The following is a 15,629-nucleotide window of genomic DNA, read 5'->3' as shown; positions in this document are numbered from 1 at the left end:
GTGGTCCCCCGAGACCCTGAGTCCAGAACGAGACCCCGAGCCCAGAGCGAGCCTGTCCCAAGGCCTGTGGCGTCAGCAATGGGGAGGGGGCAGGGCTGAGTCAGGGGTTCTGGGGAGGGTCTTTGCTGACATGGCACGGAGCTGGGAGGGTCTGGGGTTGCAGACCCCTCTGTGAGGGCTGCCAGATGTTCCCCCCTCCCCCGACTGCATCCTTCCTGCTAAAGATTTTGATTAGCTCCTCGGTAAATTTCATTTGATCGGTGCGCTCTGGAGATTAGGCCTTTTAAGATCTGGATCCAGTTCTGGTCATTCACAAAGGAGACTAAAGCTTCAAATCGGGGGATGTGCCAGGAGCAGCCACTGGGAGCTGGCTGGTCTGGGAGGTGTGCCCTCTGCAGCGGGGACCCAGGGGAGGGCTCAAAAGCAGGCGGAGGCACAGCCCGTTCTCCAGGGAACGGAAGAGGCCATGGACGGCTTTAGGGAGGAAAAGGGGGTGCCTGCTTCCGATGGGGTAGGGGAGGTCCATCCCTCCGTGCTTCCCGCAGCTGGGGGACGGGGGAGGGGTTGGCTGCCCCTCTCTGCAGGGAGGGGAGGGAGTCTCTGGAGCCCAGAGACACTGCCACATCTCCACGGTGCCAGCCCGGTCCCTAATGTCCGCGGTAGGGCCGCGCTCAGTACCCTCCACTCTGCCTGGGTACCGCTGAGAAACAGAGCCGCTCTGTGCCCCCGGAGGCTGCGTTCCTAATGAGCCTGGTTCTGTCTGATTAAAGATGACAGCCACTTGTCAGAAGGCACAAGACATCGTTTTCAAACCACGCACTGCAAAATCTCACGGGCTTTTCATACACTTTGAAAATCTGCGCCATCTTGAGTCCCACCTGGGTAAGGGGCTGCGCTGCCTCCCGGGCTGGGGTCTGGGGTGACAGCACAGATGACTGAGGCCCTTCTAGGACAGTTGTGGGCAGGAAAGGGCTCTGACGGAGCAGGGGCTGCTGCTGGGTTCCGATCACGTGGAACGCCCCGGCCGCCGTGGCCCCTGCGAGACAGAGCAGACCAGCAGCGGGGATTGATGCAGGGGGTGAGGACACCTTTATTTTTGGCTCCGTGAGCCTGTCTCAGTCGGCTTGGGCTGCTGTGCTATGAACTGCAAGGCTTAAACAACAGACAGTTATTTCTCACGGCTCTAGAGGCTGGAAGTCCAAGATCAAGGTGCCAGTCCACTGGGTTCCTCCTGGCTTGGAGATTGTCACCTTCTCCCTGTGTCCTCCCATGGCAGAGAGCTCTGCTGTCTCATCTTGTAAGGACACTAGTGTCCTTATAAGACATCATGGGGGCCCCACGTGGCTTTTCGTGGCTGAATAATCTTCTGTTGTGTTTCTCACACTCACGTTTGGACATTTGGGCTGGTTCCACCTTCTGGCTACTGGGAGTAATGCTGCTGTGAAGATTTTTGTACGCGTTTTTGTGTGGACCCGTGTTTTTATTTCTTTTGTTCTCTTCCTTTTGCTTAAATACCTAGGAGTGGAGTTGCTGGGCTGTATGGTAGTTCTGTGTTTAACTTTTGGAGGCACTGACAAAGTGTTCTGCCCAGTGGCTGCACCATTTTACATCCCCACCACCAATGTGCAAGGGTTCCAGTTTCTCCACATCCTCACCAGCACTTGTTATTTTCCTTTTTGTTTTGTTTTAATTGTAGTCACCCTCGTGGGTGTGAGGTGGTGTCTCATTGTCCTTTGGATTTGCTTTTCCTTTAATGACAGTGATGCGGAGCATCTTTGATTTGCTTCTTGGCCATTCCTGTATCTTCTTGGGGAAAAAAATGTCAGTTCAAGCCGTTTGCCTATTTTTCAACCGGACTGTTTGTCTTTTTATTGTTGAGCTGTAAGAGCTCTTTGTATATGCTGATCCTAAACCCTTATCAGATCTATGATTTGCAAATATTTTCTCAAACGATTTGCAAATAGTTTGTCTTTTCACTTTCTTGATGACGTCCTTTGATGCACAAAAGTGGTTAATTTTTATGAAGTCCAACTTATCTGTAGTGTTGTTGCCACTCACGCTTTCCGCGTCATATCCGAAAATCCACTGCCAAATCCGGGGTCAGCACAACATACCCCTGTGTCTTCTTCTGTGGTTTTATACTTCTGTGGGAAAACTCCTTTACTGGCATGTAACACACAGAGGAGTCCGTGAATCTCACACACTGGACACACCCAAGCCACCAGCACCCAGACCAAGAAAACACATGCCCAGCACCCCAAACAGCCCCCTGGGGCCCCCAAGGCAGCCACCACCCTGACTCTGACCGCATAGATTCATTTGCCTCGTTTTGAACTTTGTAGAAATGGAATCCGCTCTGCGGTGTCTGGTTTCCTTCCTCAGCCTTGAGTCTGTTCTAGGCCTCCAAGTTGATTGCTTAGGGCGTGGGGTTTGGGGGTGCGTGGGCATGGGGTGCACACCACAGAGTCAGGGACCCCCCCCCCCGGCTGGGGACAGAGGCCACAAAGGCCAGACTCCTGGGCGCCAAGCCTGGCTCCACCCCCTCCTGCTGTGTGACCTTGCTCAGCTTCCTCCACCTCTCTGTGCCCTGACGGAAACAAAGATAGTCCTGAACCTCACAGGCTGTCACAGGATGAAGACCAGTTAGTTAGTGTGTGAAGGGGCTTCTTGCCTCTCCCTGTAGAAATAAGCGGTATCCCTGTTGCTGCTATTTTTGGAGACCGGGGGCATTTGCCAGCTGCTGGGTTGGGGGGTGCTTTCCAGAGGGAGGAGTGTGGAAGCCCCTGGTGGTGGCCTCAGGGCTGTTTCTCTGCTCAGCCTTAATTCTCATGGGTCGGGCTGGGGTTTCAAGCCTGTCCTCTTACAGACGGTCCCCACGGCTTTCTCTCTCCACCTGACTCACGTGTAGACAAGCCGTGTAGATGCGCTGTGTAGACACCAGTGTGTGCTTTCTCCCCCAAGTGGCTGTCACAGAACTCCTGCTGTTTGATGTCATGAGGGTGGGTTGTCCCCCTCGACCCAGAGTGAAGGGGGTGCCTGCCTGAGGAAGGCGTGAGGACAGGTCAGAGGTCACAACGTTTAAAGTGCGTGAGTCCTCAGTTGACACCTGGGACCTGATAACAGGTGGTTTCTATTAAAGCAACAGCGCTGTTCCAATCCCCTGTTTGTACCTCAAGGACGGAGCTGCTCTGACTGCTCGGCATTTTAAGGCTGAAGTGGCAGCTTCACCCGCACTCTGCCTGGGCCCGGTGCTGCAGTGTGACCTGCTCCCCAGATAGATCCCTGAGACTGGGGAATCCTGCAACGGCCCCATGCCAGGCCGTGCCCTCGGAGGCTCACTGGCTAGTGGGGAAGAATCACCCGAAATAATTGTCAAACCCTGTGAAAATGGGGCTGTGGGAGCCCAGAGCAGGGAAGCAATCGGGAGGCTTCCAAGAGGAGGTGGCGTTGGAGATGAGATCGGGAACATTCCAGGTGGTCCCGGGTGGGAGAGTGGGGAGGGCGGTCGAGGTGGAAGGGGCTGCAGGTGCAAAGGCCCGGAGGCCGCAGAGCCGGCAGGACGGAGCACTCGGCATTGTCACGCTCCCCCGAAGCATCCCTTTGCCTGGAGACATGGGTGGGCCACGCAGACTGGCGCCTCCGGTCCCACGCAGGAAGGGAGTCTGTTCTGGATTCTTCCTCCCTGATACTCAGGGGTCCCCTCGGGCCTGGTTTGCACCGAAGGCACCGTTGGGCAAGGGGAAGAAAAGTGAGGTGCTTGTAATGAATCTGCACCCCGTTCCTTACTGATTCAGGAGAGTATTACTAATTCCGTTTCAGAGAGTCGTGATTAACCTTCGCATCTCAGGAAAGAGTGAGGGGGGGTTACATCCACATTTAGCAGCAGGCTGCAGCTACACCCAACCCAGGTGAAGGAATAGTCACTGTACAGTCATGCTGAAGACAGTATTTTGGGGTGATTTTTTTGGTACCATGTAGAAATAAGCCAGACTTGCCAATGTCCTTTGTTTTGGTTATTTCGGTATTAATATTTTAATCGAATTGAATGGGTTACAGGAATGATAAAAACAGCAAAATGCTCATTGAGAAAATGGAGCGATACAGAGAGACAGAAAGAAAATGATCTATCACTTTCACCCCACCTGTCCTGTCCCTCCACCTGGGGAAATAACGCTAGGTCCTCCCTCCCCCCCACCAAGATGCAGAGATGCGTGGGACCTGGCCCCGCCTCTGCCTCGTGGGTGGGGCAGACCCGTCCACCGCTGAGCCGGGAGGGGCGGGCGACACAGCTGTTCCCAGGCGTGGCCCCAGCGGGCAGGGGCCACATTCACACACCCTGGACGGCCTGGGGCACCGCGGGTCCCGTCCCGTCGCCCTGGGTGTGGGCTCTCCACCACACAGCCCGCCGTCCTGCCTCACCTGAGCCCCTGCGCGAGGACACGCTGTGCCCTGAGCAGAAACGCCTGTGCTTTGTGCTTTTTCCAGGCGGGGAATAAGCACTATCACCCTCTGTGTGCGCTATGTGTCGGCTGCGGACGGATGTTCGCGGAAGGCGAGGAGATGTATCTGCAAGGTAAGACAAAGAGCGTGGGCTTCCCTGGTGGCGCAGCGGTTGAGAGTCCGCCTGCCGATGCAGGGCACGTGGGTTCGTGCCCCGGTCCGGGAGGATCCCTCATGCCACGGAGCGGCTGGGCCCGTGAGCCATGGCCGCTGAGCCTGCGCGTCCGGAGCCTGTGCTCCGCGACGGGAGAGGCCACAGCAGTGAGAGGCCCGCGTACCGCAAAAAAAACAAAAACAAAAACAGAAGAGTGTGCTGCTCGGGTGCTCGGGACCCGAGGGCACCAAACAGGCGGCTCCCGGGCCCACGCCCTGTGCTGGGTGTGCCCCGGCGGGTCAGCGAGCTTTCCCGCTAGTTAGGGAACCCCGCCCCCCAGCAGGGATGGGGGCCCAGGGCCCAGCAGGCTCTCCCCTCGGAGCACCCGCCAGCGTCGGCAGAGTGACAGCCGGCCTGGCTCTGCATCGTCCGTCCACATGATGGCCGTGAACCTGAGATGGACAAGATAAGAAAAAGGCCAAATTCAAGAGCAGGATCCAGGAGTGTTGGAAATTTGGGTCCCAGTAGCCAAACGTAAATGGATGTGGTCTGGGGTGTCTGTGGTCGCGTCAAGCCTGTCCCGAAAGCCCCTCAGCCCAGGGTCCACGTCTCAGAGCTTTCTCCCGCACTGCCGTCCCTTGATCGACGAGGGAGTGTGGAGACCACGGGCCGCTCCTGAGGCTTTTTTCCTGGTCAAGGGAGTCGCCGAAGTGTCGGTAAAGAGAGTTCTGGAGAAAAACATAGGCAACCTTCTAACCCATTTCGTGGCATTTCATGGGAAATCCCCCACCCATTCAACCATTAAAATAATAATAATAAGAATGGAATAAAGGCGAGGCGTTCTGTGGCCACCAGACCTGGAGAAGCAGCAGGTGACAGCCAGTTGCCCCCTCCCTCCTTCTGCAGTGACCCTGTTCAGCTCGTTGCTGCTTTTGTTCAAAAAAATTACACCAACGCCCAGACCGGAGCACCCAGCTCCCAGCTATGTCTTTACATGTTTATTAACCGGGGAGCTAGCAATTCTCCTTCGAGCTACACTTCGTTTTATCACCTTGAAGACCCACCCCATCCCTGTGGCTTGTTCATTCCCGAGGCTTGATGAAGAAAGATTATTTGGACACTTGTCAAAACGGTAGGAAGACAGTATTCAGGGCATGGCAGAAGGGCAGGTGGATCAGGCCAACTCCGGGATTCGAGAAGGACGGGGGACTTGGAGCCAAGGAGGGGGCGGGGATTAGGGGGGGACGGGTGGATGGAAAATTACCAAGGGGAAAGGCCGAGAAGGATTCCTGCTGAAGACAGGCCAGCGGCCTGGACGCAAAGTCAAAGGTGGGGCTGAGGCTCAGCAGAATCCTCGCTGAGACTGGGCTCGCGGGCTGAAGACTGCTCCCGAGGGGCCTGGGCAGGGTGGGTCAGATGCTGAGACCCCCTGGCTCCGTAGTCGCACCGTCTCTGCAAGGACGTCTGCGTCTCCGTGACCCCGGAGGCAAGCTGAGTAGGGCCAGACGGGCCACTGGATGACCTCACCCGGCGTCCTTCTGGGGCCGTGTGTCACACAGGCCTCCCTTTCTGAGACTGAACCTCGTGGGGTGACGTCAGCCAGGACTGCCTGGTCCCCAGTGTCCCCTCTTGTTCTTCAGTCTTGAGAGCTTATGAAAGGGGTCCTTTACGTGTGTCTGGGTGGGGAGGGGTCACCCTGCCCGAGGCGCCCACGCCCACTGTAAGTGGCGCCTTCAGGACGTACTGACGCCCAGCACAGTGGCATCGAGCCGGCAGCTTGGGGACACGAGCTGGCCATCAAGGGGACCCAGTCTCAGAACAAAGATGCTTTTCACGGCTCTGGGCTCCCTGTTTCTAATGCGAGACCTGCCCCGACTTTCTGTGGGATGTCGCAGCCCATCCCGTCCCCTCCCAGCCTCTTTCCCAGTCCGTGCCGGAAGGGTTCAGACCCGGTCGGTGATTTTCACGCCCCACTCCACGGAGCACCAGAGTCCCACGGTGAGGGGCCCCTTTGGGGCTCTGGCCCCGCCCTGCACGGACACCCCGAGACCCTCTGCCTGGTCCACCTGGATGCTGGGGCTCCAGGAGGGCGTATTTGACGGGTGAATCCCATGCGGTAAAAGCTCCAAGGAGCAGAGGTCCCGGTGAGCCCTTTGGCCTCCGAGGGAGATGAGCTGCCCCCCGCCAAATACCAGCGCTGCCACCCAGCCCTGGACGCACCTTCCTGTCTGCAGACTCAGTGAACATAGGCGGGGGAGTCTGACTCTCCCTCATTATCAGGGAGACCCAGGTTAAAATAACGCGTTGATGTTATTTTTCCCACTGGGTTGACAAGGGTTAAAAGGAAAGACACATCCCCGTGCTATGGGGATTGGAGGAAACGGGCGTCTTACCTGGCTCGTGGGCGAAAACTGGGAAATTGCCAAGATGCCTCAAGAGCCTTAAAAATGCCCACACCCTTTGAGCCAAGACCCCACTTTTAGGAAGCCCTCAAGTAAATCAGAGAGATGGGGTGGAACTCGTGTACAGTGGACTCCCCGCAACTTTTTTTTTAATATAAATTTACTTATTTATTTGGCTGCATTGGGTCTTCGTTGCTACACGTGGGCTTTCTCTAGTTGCAGCGAGCGGGGGCTACTCCTCTTTGCAGCGCGTGGGCTTCTCATTGCGGTGGCTTGTCTTTGATGTGGAGCACGGGCTCTAGGCACCCGGGCTTCAGTAGTTGTAGCACATGGGCTCAGTAGTTGTGGCGCACGGGCTTAGTCGCTCCGCGGCAGGTGGGGTCTCCCCGGACCAGGGCTCGAACCCGTGTCCCCTGCATTGGCAGGCGGATTCTTAACCGCTGCGCCACCGGGGAAGTCCCTCCCTGCAACTTTATTTAGAAATAAAACATAGGAACTAACAGGCAAGGAGCAGATAGAGACATTCTCATCAATCCGTACGATGCAATATTATGCAGCCCTTAAAGTTACAGTTTTGATATTTAATTACTTGGAGAAATACTAAGACACTTTTAAGCAAAAATCGCAGGATACAAAACTATGTACCTACGTTGTATTTAATATGTATGTGTACACTGGAAGACAGCCCGACCCAAAGTGGGTAGGAGGTTACAGATGATTTTAATTTTCCTATATATTCTTTTTTAGGCTCGTTTAAATTTTAATTAAAAAAAACCCAACTATTACCCTTGTTATCATAAGCAATGTTTTAAAAGAAGAAAAGCTTACGCACAAACCAACCAAGGCCCGGTCTCTCTGGGAGCTCCTTACTTGGAGAAATACTAAGACACTTTTAAGCAAAAATCGCAGGATACAAAACTGTGTACCTACGTTGTATTTAATATGTATGTGTACACTGGAAGACAGCCCTACCCAAAGTAGGTAGGAGGTTACAGATGATTTTAATTTTCCTATATATTCTTTTTTAGGCTTGTTTAAATTTTAATTTAAAAAACCCAGCTATTACCCTTGTTATCATAAGCAATGTTTTAAAAGAATAAAAGCTTACGCACAAACCAACCAAGGCCCGGTGTCTCTGGGAGCTCTGAGTTGGTGCAGATATTTCTCCAGGGAGGAGGAGAAATAAGTTCCCTTCCCCGGCGTTAACTCATGTGACCTGGAGGCTTTGCAGGCAGAAATGGGGTGTAACTCCTTCTTGCCACCGCACTTTTAAGCCCCTGCTGTGTGCCAGGCCCCTACCACGTCCACTCTGTGTGGCTGGTTCGGGCGATGTGAGAATGGGATGGACAAGGCTCCCATCTCCACGCGGGGCGTGGGCTGTCCTGGCAGCGGCGGATGTAAACGCGGACACAGCAGCCGTGGCCACCCGCAGAGGGTGCGTGAGTGGAGTACGGAGGGACGGAGGGAGAAAGGGGGCCGGGCTGAGGTTCAGGGAGGCCCGAGGGGGGAAGCAAGCGCTCTGGGCCCTGAAGTTATTACCCCTATTTAGTTATATTAAATTCTGCCAAAGGCCCGACCAGGTAGGATTATTGTCGGCCCTGTGTGCAGGTGGAAAAACTCTGAGACTCGGGGAGGTCGAGTTTGAATTAGAAAAGAGCGGGGCCCTTGGGGTCCTTGGGGCGCTTGGTGACCTGTTACCTTGAGGGTGGCGCCTGTAGCTGTGGAAGCTGGGCGGGGCCGGCATGAGCGAGACAGCTCAGACACCCCGCGAGTGAGTGCGGGGTCCGGCCCCCAGCCTGCAGCCCTGAACTTCACCCCACACCTAAGGTTCCCACCTGAGGGTCCCCGAGGAGAGCCCTGCCCCAAAGCGCTCGTTCCGCGGGCAGGTCCCGCCGGGCTCCGGCCCCCCACTGCGCCCGTGGCTAGGCCTGCCCACTGCCCACCCGCACAGAGAGGAGCCGGTGGGGGTCGCACGGCAGCCCCTCTTCCCTCCCCTGCCTCTGAATAGAAGCCACCCGCAGACCCCCTCCTCAGAGAAGCCTCGTCTGGGTGCCCGGGGTTCCGAGGGACCCCGTGGGAGCATCAGCTCGTCGGGGGGCGTCTCCTGTCTGTTTCATGTCCTCCCCCTCCCGGTGGGGCTGTGAGCCCCCGTGATCTGCCCCAGGCCCAGCCCTGACCTGTGACTCCGGCACAGACGAAGGGGAGTGAGGGTCCGAGCGTGGACGCCAGTTCCCTCCTCCCGACCCTCCGCGCGGCCCCTGCATCTCCGGAAATAACACTAACGCTTCCCTCTTGGGAATCTGTCCACAGGCTCCTCCATCTGGCACCCGGCATGTCGACAGGCAGCCAGAACTGAAGACAAAAGCAAGGTTGGTGGAATTCATTCTCTTCCGACGCCTTTTCCCCGGCTTCTGCGCTACCGTCACACGGTTAAGAGGACGCTGGCTGCGTCTGCAGGCTGGCCGGCCAGTCCCACCAGGCTGTGGGGCAGGTGGCCCGAGGCCCGGCGGTGTTGAGGTGTAAACAGGTAGATCAGCTGCTGGGTGGGAGCAGGGGCCTTCCCGCACTGGCCCGGCCGACCTCTTCCTTTGTTCAGTGGACGCTGATGGCTGCGAAAGTCTGGGGACAACTGCAAAGTTAGCGGGTCTCCGGACGGTCCCGAGACCATCCATACTTCTGACGCCAACGGCTAGCACGAGGGGTCCTCACAGCTGCCCACGGGTTCGTTAATGTATCTGAAGGACTCACAGAACTGTTACAGCCCCGGTTACGGTTTATCCCGGCAGGGGCCGGGGGGAGATACAGAGTGAAATCAGCCCAGCAGGGGGCAGGGTCCAGGAGGGGTCCGGACACACGGTGCCATCGTCTTCTCCCCGTGGAGTGCAGACTCGGCCCTCCCAGTGATGGGTGACAGCGCACACGGCGTATTGCCAACCAGGGAAGCTCCAGGGCCAGAGACCTTATCGGTGCTCCGTTAAATGATTGATCGGTTGGTTGGTTGATTGATTGGTTGCCATGTGGTTGATTTCACTCTCCAGGTGACATGACCCAAGACCACCAGAATCATAGGGTTGGTCTTTCTGGCATGGCCCGCCCCGCTCTAAGAATTTTGGGTGCAGTTAGCCCCCTCCCTAAACAGAGACATCCTGTCGGGTACGATCACCTTCCAGAAACTAGGGCAAGACCTCCCTCTGGGCCAGGCTAGGCCACCCTCTGGGCCAGGCCAGATTCCTTGCCCCTCAGAGGCCCTGTGCTGGGCGCCAGGCTGCAGGTGCAGTGTGAGAAAGGAGGCCGGCATGCCCCTGACCCTTCCGGGGCTGGCGTCCCAGAGAGAGGCAGAAATCAACGCCTCAACAAGCAGATAACGCAGCGGTGGTTGGCGGGGCAGGAGAGCGGAGGAAGGACCGACTTTACCTGGGATGGTTGGGGGGTGGGGTGGGGTGGAGGCGGTCCTCCAGAGGAAATGAGCAGGAGCTGAGCCAGAAGGTGAGACGGCGCCAGCCCTGAAGAGAGGGAGAGGGAGTGCGGTTTCAGGCAGGGTGGGGGTTCGTGCAAAGGCCCTGGGGCAGGAACAGGGCAAAAGCTCCCTTTGGCTTAGGTGTCGGTGCGGTGAGCAGGGGAGGGGTTCCGCTGCCCCCGGGCTGCCGCGCCTCCGTCCTCACTGCTCCCTTTCTCCCCTGCACCTTCGCAAACGCGTTCCTTCCCACGGAGATGCCCTCTCGTGCCCTTGCATCACGCATCCTGGCAAACTCCTCCTTTGGGTTTTAAGATTCACCCAGAACGTCAGCCCCTGAGGACCTTGCCAGCTCCTCCTCCTGCCCCACGTCCTCAACTCACACCCCGCAGGCAGTTCCTTCTTCCCTAAAAGCCTGGAGGAAAGGCTCGAGTCTCCCCGTCCTGAATTCTCGGCTCCCACACGAGTCCTGGCAGGTGACACACACAAGCGTTGGCGGGTCGAAGGAAGGAAGTGAATCCAGGGTGAACGGCAGCCCAGGGGACCACAGGCCCTCGAGGGGAGGCGTGTCAGCCAGCTTTGCTCTGTCTGGCACTACCAGGCCCTGTGCCAGGGAGCCCCCCACCCCTGCAGGACCCCCACTGGGAGCCACGCCCTGCAGGGCCCCAGGATCGTGCAGATGGTCCGCGGGCGGCGAATGGTGCGTGACCCACAGGACTCCTGGCCCGGCCTCAGGACGCCAGCAACCCCTGGCTTTCCACTCTGTCCCCCACGCGTGGTGTCCCAGGCATGCCAACCCTTTGAAAGCCACCGAACGGGCTACGGATGAGCCGGATGGCGATGGGCCCTTGGAGACCCTGGCTACTCCAATGCCGCATAGCGGCGGGTCTGCATCCACGTTTGGGAGACGGACAGGGAAACTGCCGCCGGGGGCGGGGGGACCCACGGGGTTGCTCGCGTGCCCGTGTGTGGTGTGCAGAGTCACGCTCGGATCACTGCAGAGTTCAGACCCAGCCTTCTCGGACCCAAGCCCGTGGGATACCCAGAATTCCTTTCGGGGGGGAGGGGCTCGCTCTGCTGGTGGCGGCTCTGGGTCAAGAGGCCGAGATGACCGGGGTCCCTGGGTGGAGGTGGGGGGGGCGCCGAGAAGAGCAGAGGCTGGAGAGTCAGGCAGGTCCCCCGGGAAGAGCGTGGGAGGCCGGCCGATCCGGGGGTCTCGGTGGCTCCCTGAGACTCTCCGGCAGCTGTGCTTGGCAGCAGGGACCGTTGCCCAGAGGAATTCCGCTCCAGGAGGGAAGGGCAGAGCTCTGCTGTTGGGCGTACTTTGCTCTTTACCGTTGACGCTGGTTCTGTGGGTTGAGTCCTTCAGTAATACCTTGCACTGTGGGAGCGAGGGGTCAGGGCTGCAGAGTCCCCCCACCCTGGGCTGTGGGGAGTGACCAGAGCCAGAGCGGAAACCTGTCCCCAGACCTAGCGGACACCGCGGGGGCTCAGGGGTTGGGAGTTCCTGGTGGGGCTGGGTGGAGACCCACCTCACGCACTTTGGCCCAGAAGGCGTGATGGGGGCACGGGCTGGTGGAGGGGACCCTCTCGTATCGGGCCCTCGGGGTGGGTGGGACCCAGCCCAATTCAGCACACTCTCGCCAAGCCCGTTCTGAAAGAACTCAACGGAGGGGAACCCTCACATTTCCTTTAGCAGTTGATTTCGGTGGGTTTGGAAGCCGCTGCTTTTTGGGCATCTGCCCCTTCGTGATTCATTCACGGCTCTCGGCTTGCGGCACCGAGGTGACTAAATCTCAAGGCCTGCTGTTCCCGATAGAGGCAGGAACAGGTGGACTTAGGTGCACGTTACGCCCGAGGGCCGTGGGGACCTTCCTGCTACCCCTGGTGTGTCACGGCGACCTGGGGAAAGGTGGCCCTGAGCCGGGGTGGGAGGGCTCCGCGGAGGAGGACCACGTGCCCCGGATCCTCTGTGTCCCCAGAGCCTCCCCTAACCGGGTCAGCATGCCCAGCACCAGCCCCTGGACTCCGGACCCGCTGTTGAGCTGGGCTCGGGACCTGCAGGGAGCCCAGCTGCTGCCAGGCCTGGTGGCGGCAGCCACCTCTGCTCTCAGCCTAGAGGCCACTGGCCCAGCAGAAGAGAGGCCCTCTGAATGCTGAAGCCCGGCAGGCCAGGGAGGAAGGGAAGGCTCGTTGCCCCGGGGGCTGGTCATTGCCCTGCAGTTGGCTTCCTGGGCTTGTTTCCACAGGTGCTTTGGGAACGTTGGGGGCACATTGGGGGCACTCCTCACCCGTCTGGAGGGCTGCTCAGCAGTCTTCTAACTAGTGCCCCTCACGCCAGGCCCAGTGGGCCCCAGGAGCCCCGGGAGCCAGCTCCATCCCTGCGCCCAGCAACGGGGGCCAGCACCGGAGTCTGTGCCCGGCCGAGCCAGGAGAGGGAGGGCAGTCCTTCCTCACTGCCTGGAAGGCCTCCCTGACTGCGTGCTCCCCCGGGGGATGGGTGCCCCCCAGGACAAGGATTGGCGTCTGCTGAGCGTGCCCAGGGAAAACCCGTCGGAAGGCTGTGGTCCTAACTGCCCGTCCCCAGTGCATCGCGGGGCAGTGGATCACGTGGTCGTTCAACACACAGCCACCGAGCGCCTGCTGTGTGCCTTCCGGGCTGGGTACCGGGAACACAGAGGTGAATAAGACCAGTGGGTCCCTGCCCTACAGGAGGGCCCACGTCATCTGGCAGGGGAGACAGAGGGGCAGGCTCCAGGGTGCGGGATGCTTGCCTCTGACAGGGGGAGGGACGGGGCCAGCTTCCCGGAGCTGACACTTGGCAGGTGTGCGGGAGAGTGGGTCACAGGGCGCAGCCCTGTTCTGGCTCTGGGTCCCAAGTCAGAGGAGCCGCGATCTGCTGGGGATTGCACGAGGGTTTCAGAGCCATGGCAGGGGTGGCCCTGTGTCAGCTGAGTAGCTGAGAGGAGCTCCTTGCATGGAGAAGGTGGCCGGGGACAGCCGGGCGGGCTCCTGCTCTGGTGGCAGCGGAGGGAGCCTGGACGGACCGGGCTGGTCCCCCAGGCTGCGGGTCTCCACGGTTACCGTTTCAAGAGCCCATGTCCTTCCCCACCTCCACCCCCAACCCAGGGCACAGAGGTGCGGGCTGCTTACCGTTGGGGGACCTGGGAGGAAGCAAGAGCCCCTGCGCTGACTGTGAGGCCGCTGAGCAGGGAGAAGACAGGCTTGTTGAGATGGTCCCAGAGGCCCAAACGCAAGGACGGGGTGACTGAGCATGAGTGAAAACGTTTTAGTGGAATTCGCAGCGGCCACCGGCGTGGGAGAGCAAGCCTTGGTGTTGGACTCTGCCTCTGCCCAGCTGTGTGACCTTGGGCAAATCACTAGCCCTCTCTGAGCCTCAGCCCCTAGGCTTTAAGTTGGACCTGAGTGGGTGCTGACCCCTCACGCGGTGTCCATGCCGCTTGTGTGTGACCTTAATGAGAACCAGGCGCCCCCGTCACTGTTGTAGGATGACGCTTCCCGGGACCAGGCTGAGCGGTGGGGCCAGGGCTGGGTGAGCTGCCCGGCCCTGCTGGTGTGAACAAGGCCCTGGAGAAAGAGCACAACTGGGTATTGGGTTTGATTGTGAGGCTCCTTGGAACGCAGTGGAGTCAGGGTAGGGAGAAAGTGAGAGAAAGCCCAGGTCTCCTGACTCTGGGAGAATCACCTGGGCTCGGCCGCGTCGTGTCTGGGCTCCCTGACCTGTGGGACGCGGGGACGCCCTGCCCCTCTCCGGGGCTGGGAACCTGGCACAGGGAGGGGAGCACCGTGCAGCCACCCACCTGCCTGCTCAGGACCCTGAAACGTGCCAGAGCAAACCCAGGTGCTCGCTGCCGCTCGAAGAGCCCACGCCCCCTTCCGTCGGGGTCACGGTGACAGTAAGCCGGTGCCGCCCCACCGGTGCCAGGGAGTGTCCCTCTTGGTCTGCGGGACAGTTCTTGTGCCACTGCTGCAGCCCTCAGCTTAGGGGCACTTTTCTTTTAAAACAACCAGTGTTGGTCGGCTTTGCAAAGAAGGGGCTTCCTGCCGTGAGCTGGAATAAACAACTGAAATAAAAGTAAGGATGATTTACCAGTGCCAAGCCCCTAACAGGCTGTGCCTAAGTCCTCAGAAACAGAAAGCGCCTTCCAAGCAGGTTTTTCCATTTCAGAGAGAAGGAAGCTGAGAGTCAAAGTTTTCTTTCAAATGTATTAAATGTGTACGTACATCACTTTTGCCTAGTAAAATAGGCAACCCGGCCACAGGGACAGTGATAAAACAGACCCAGTGTTACTGGCCTCCGATGGTGCGTCTCCTTTGCAGCGGCACTTGACGTTGTGTTTTACTGGGGGTGGCCGAGCCTCAGGGGTCCGGCCGAGCTCCTTGAGGGACCCCAGCCCCTGCCTCCGAGGGGCCCGGGGAGGCAGGGCAGGCCTCAAGAGGATGCCAGGGTGATAATCGGGGCAAGGAGAGGGGATGGACCAGCTGGACGAGTGACCGAGCGCAGAGATGACCACGGAGCATCACGCCCTCTCCCTCTTCTCTTTACCTTCTAGATGCAGAACCAGGCTCCCAATCAGGTTTACCCAGGCTCCACCCCCTATGCCTTTCAGATTTGTCCCTCCCACTGCCGTGTCGGCCTCACATCTGGTCCTGGTGTTGTCCCATTCTCGCTGGTGTTGTGCTGAGGGTAGCCAGAGCTGGGCGCCATCCACTTGGCGGGGGTCCATGATGGGTGTTAGTGTCCTGGGGCTGCCGTACAAAATGCCACAGACTTGGGGATCTTAAACAGCAGAAATGTATTTTCTCACAGTCCTGGAGGCTGGACGTCCAGGGTCAAGGTGTGGGCAGGTTGGTTTCTCCTGAGGCCTCTCTCCTGGGCGTGTAGAGGGCCGTCTTCTCCCTGCGTCCTCCCATGTCATTCCTCTGTGCATGTCTGTGTCCTAGTCTCCTGTTCTTATGAGGACACCAGTCAGATTGGATCCAGGCCTGTCCTAAAGACTCCGTTTAAACCTAATTGCATCCTTAAATGTCCTATACCTCCAAATACAGTCACATTCTGGGGTACTGGGGTGTTGACTGGGGTGTTGAGTTTGGGAGGGACGCAATTCAGTTCATAATGCGGCCCCTCCCAGGCTGCTGGCACCACTGCAGCGGGTGT

The 15,629-nt window shown here is 58.6% G+C and overlaps 1 protein-coding gene across 19 annotated transcripts in view; it reads left to right on the top strand.

Annotated features, from left to right (window-relative positions):
• The first annotated feature begins 4,465 nt into the window (after nt 1-4,465).
• Nucleotides 4,466-15,629, top strand: part of ABLIM2 (actin binding LIM protein family member 2) — a 75,052-nt gene continuing 63,888 nt past the window's right edge. For 14 of the 19 annotated variants that reach the window (XR_008617935.1, XR_008617937.1, XR_008617930.1 and 11 more), the window contains exons 1-2: nt 4,485-4,573; nt 9,307-9,365. Coding sequence is in view for 3 of the 19 variants with exons in the window: in XM_028492359.2 (XP_028348160.1) it covers nt 4,540-4,573; nt 9,307-9,365 (93 nt within the window). In the remaining 16 variants the exon portion in view is untranslated. Of the gene's footprint in view, nt 4,574-9,306; nt 9,366-15,629 lie in introns of all 19 variants that reach the window. The other 5 variants (XR_008617942.1, XR_008617941.1, XR_008617940.1 and 2 more) reach the window with 2 other exon arrangements.

Source organism: Physeter macrocephalus, chromosome 7 (assembly GCF_002837175.3).
Source record: "Physeter macrocephalus isolate SW-GA chromosome 7, ASM283717v5, whole genome shotgun sequence".
NCBI lineage: Eukaryota > Metazoa > Chordata > Mammalia > Artiodactyla > Physeteridae > Physeter > Physeter macrocephalus.
The sequence above is the reverse complement of the archived record's forward strand: the minus strand, read 5'-3'. Positions and strand labels throughout refer to the sequence as shown.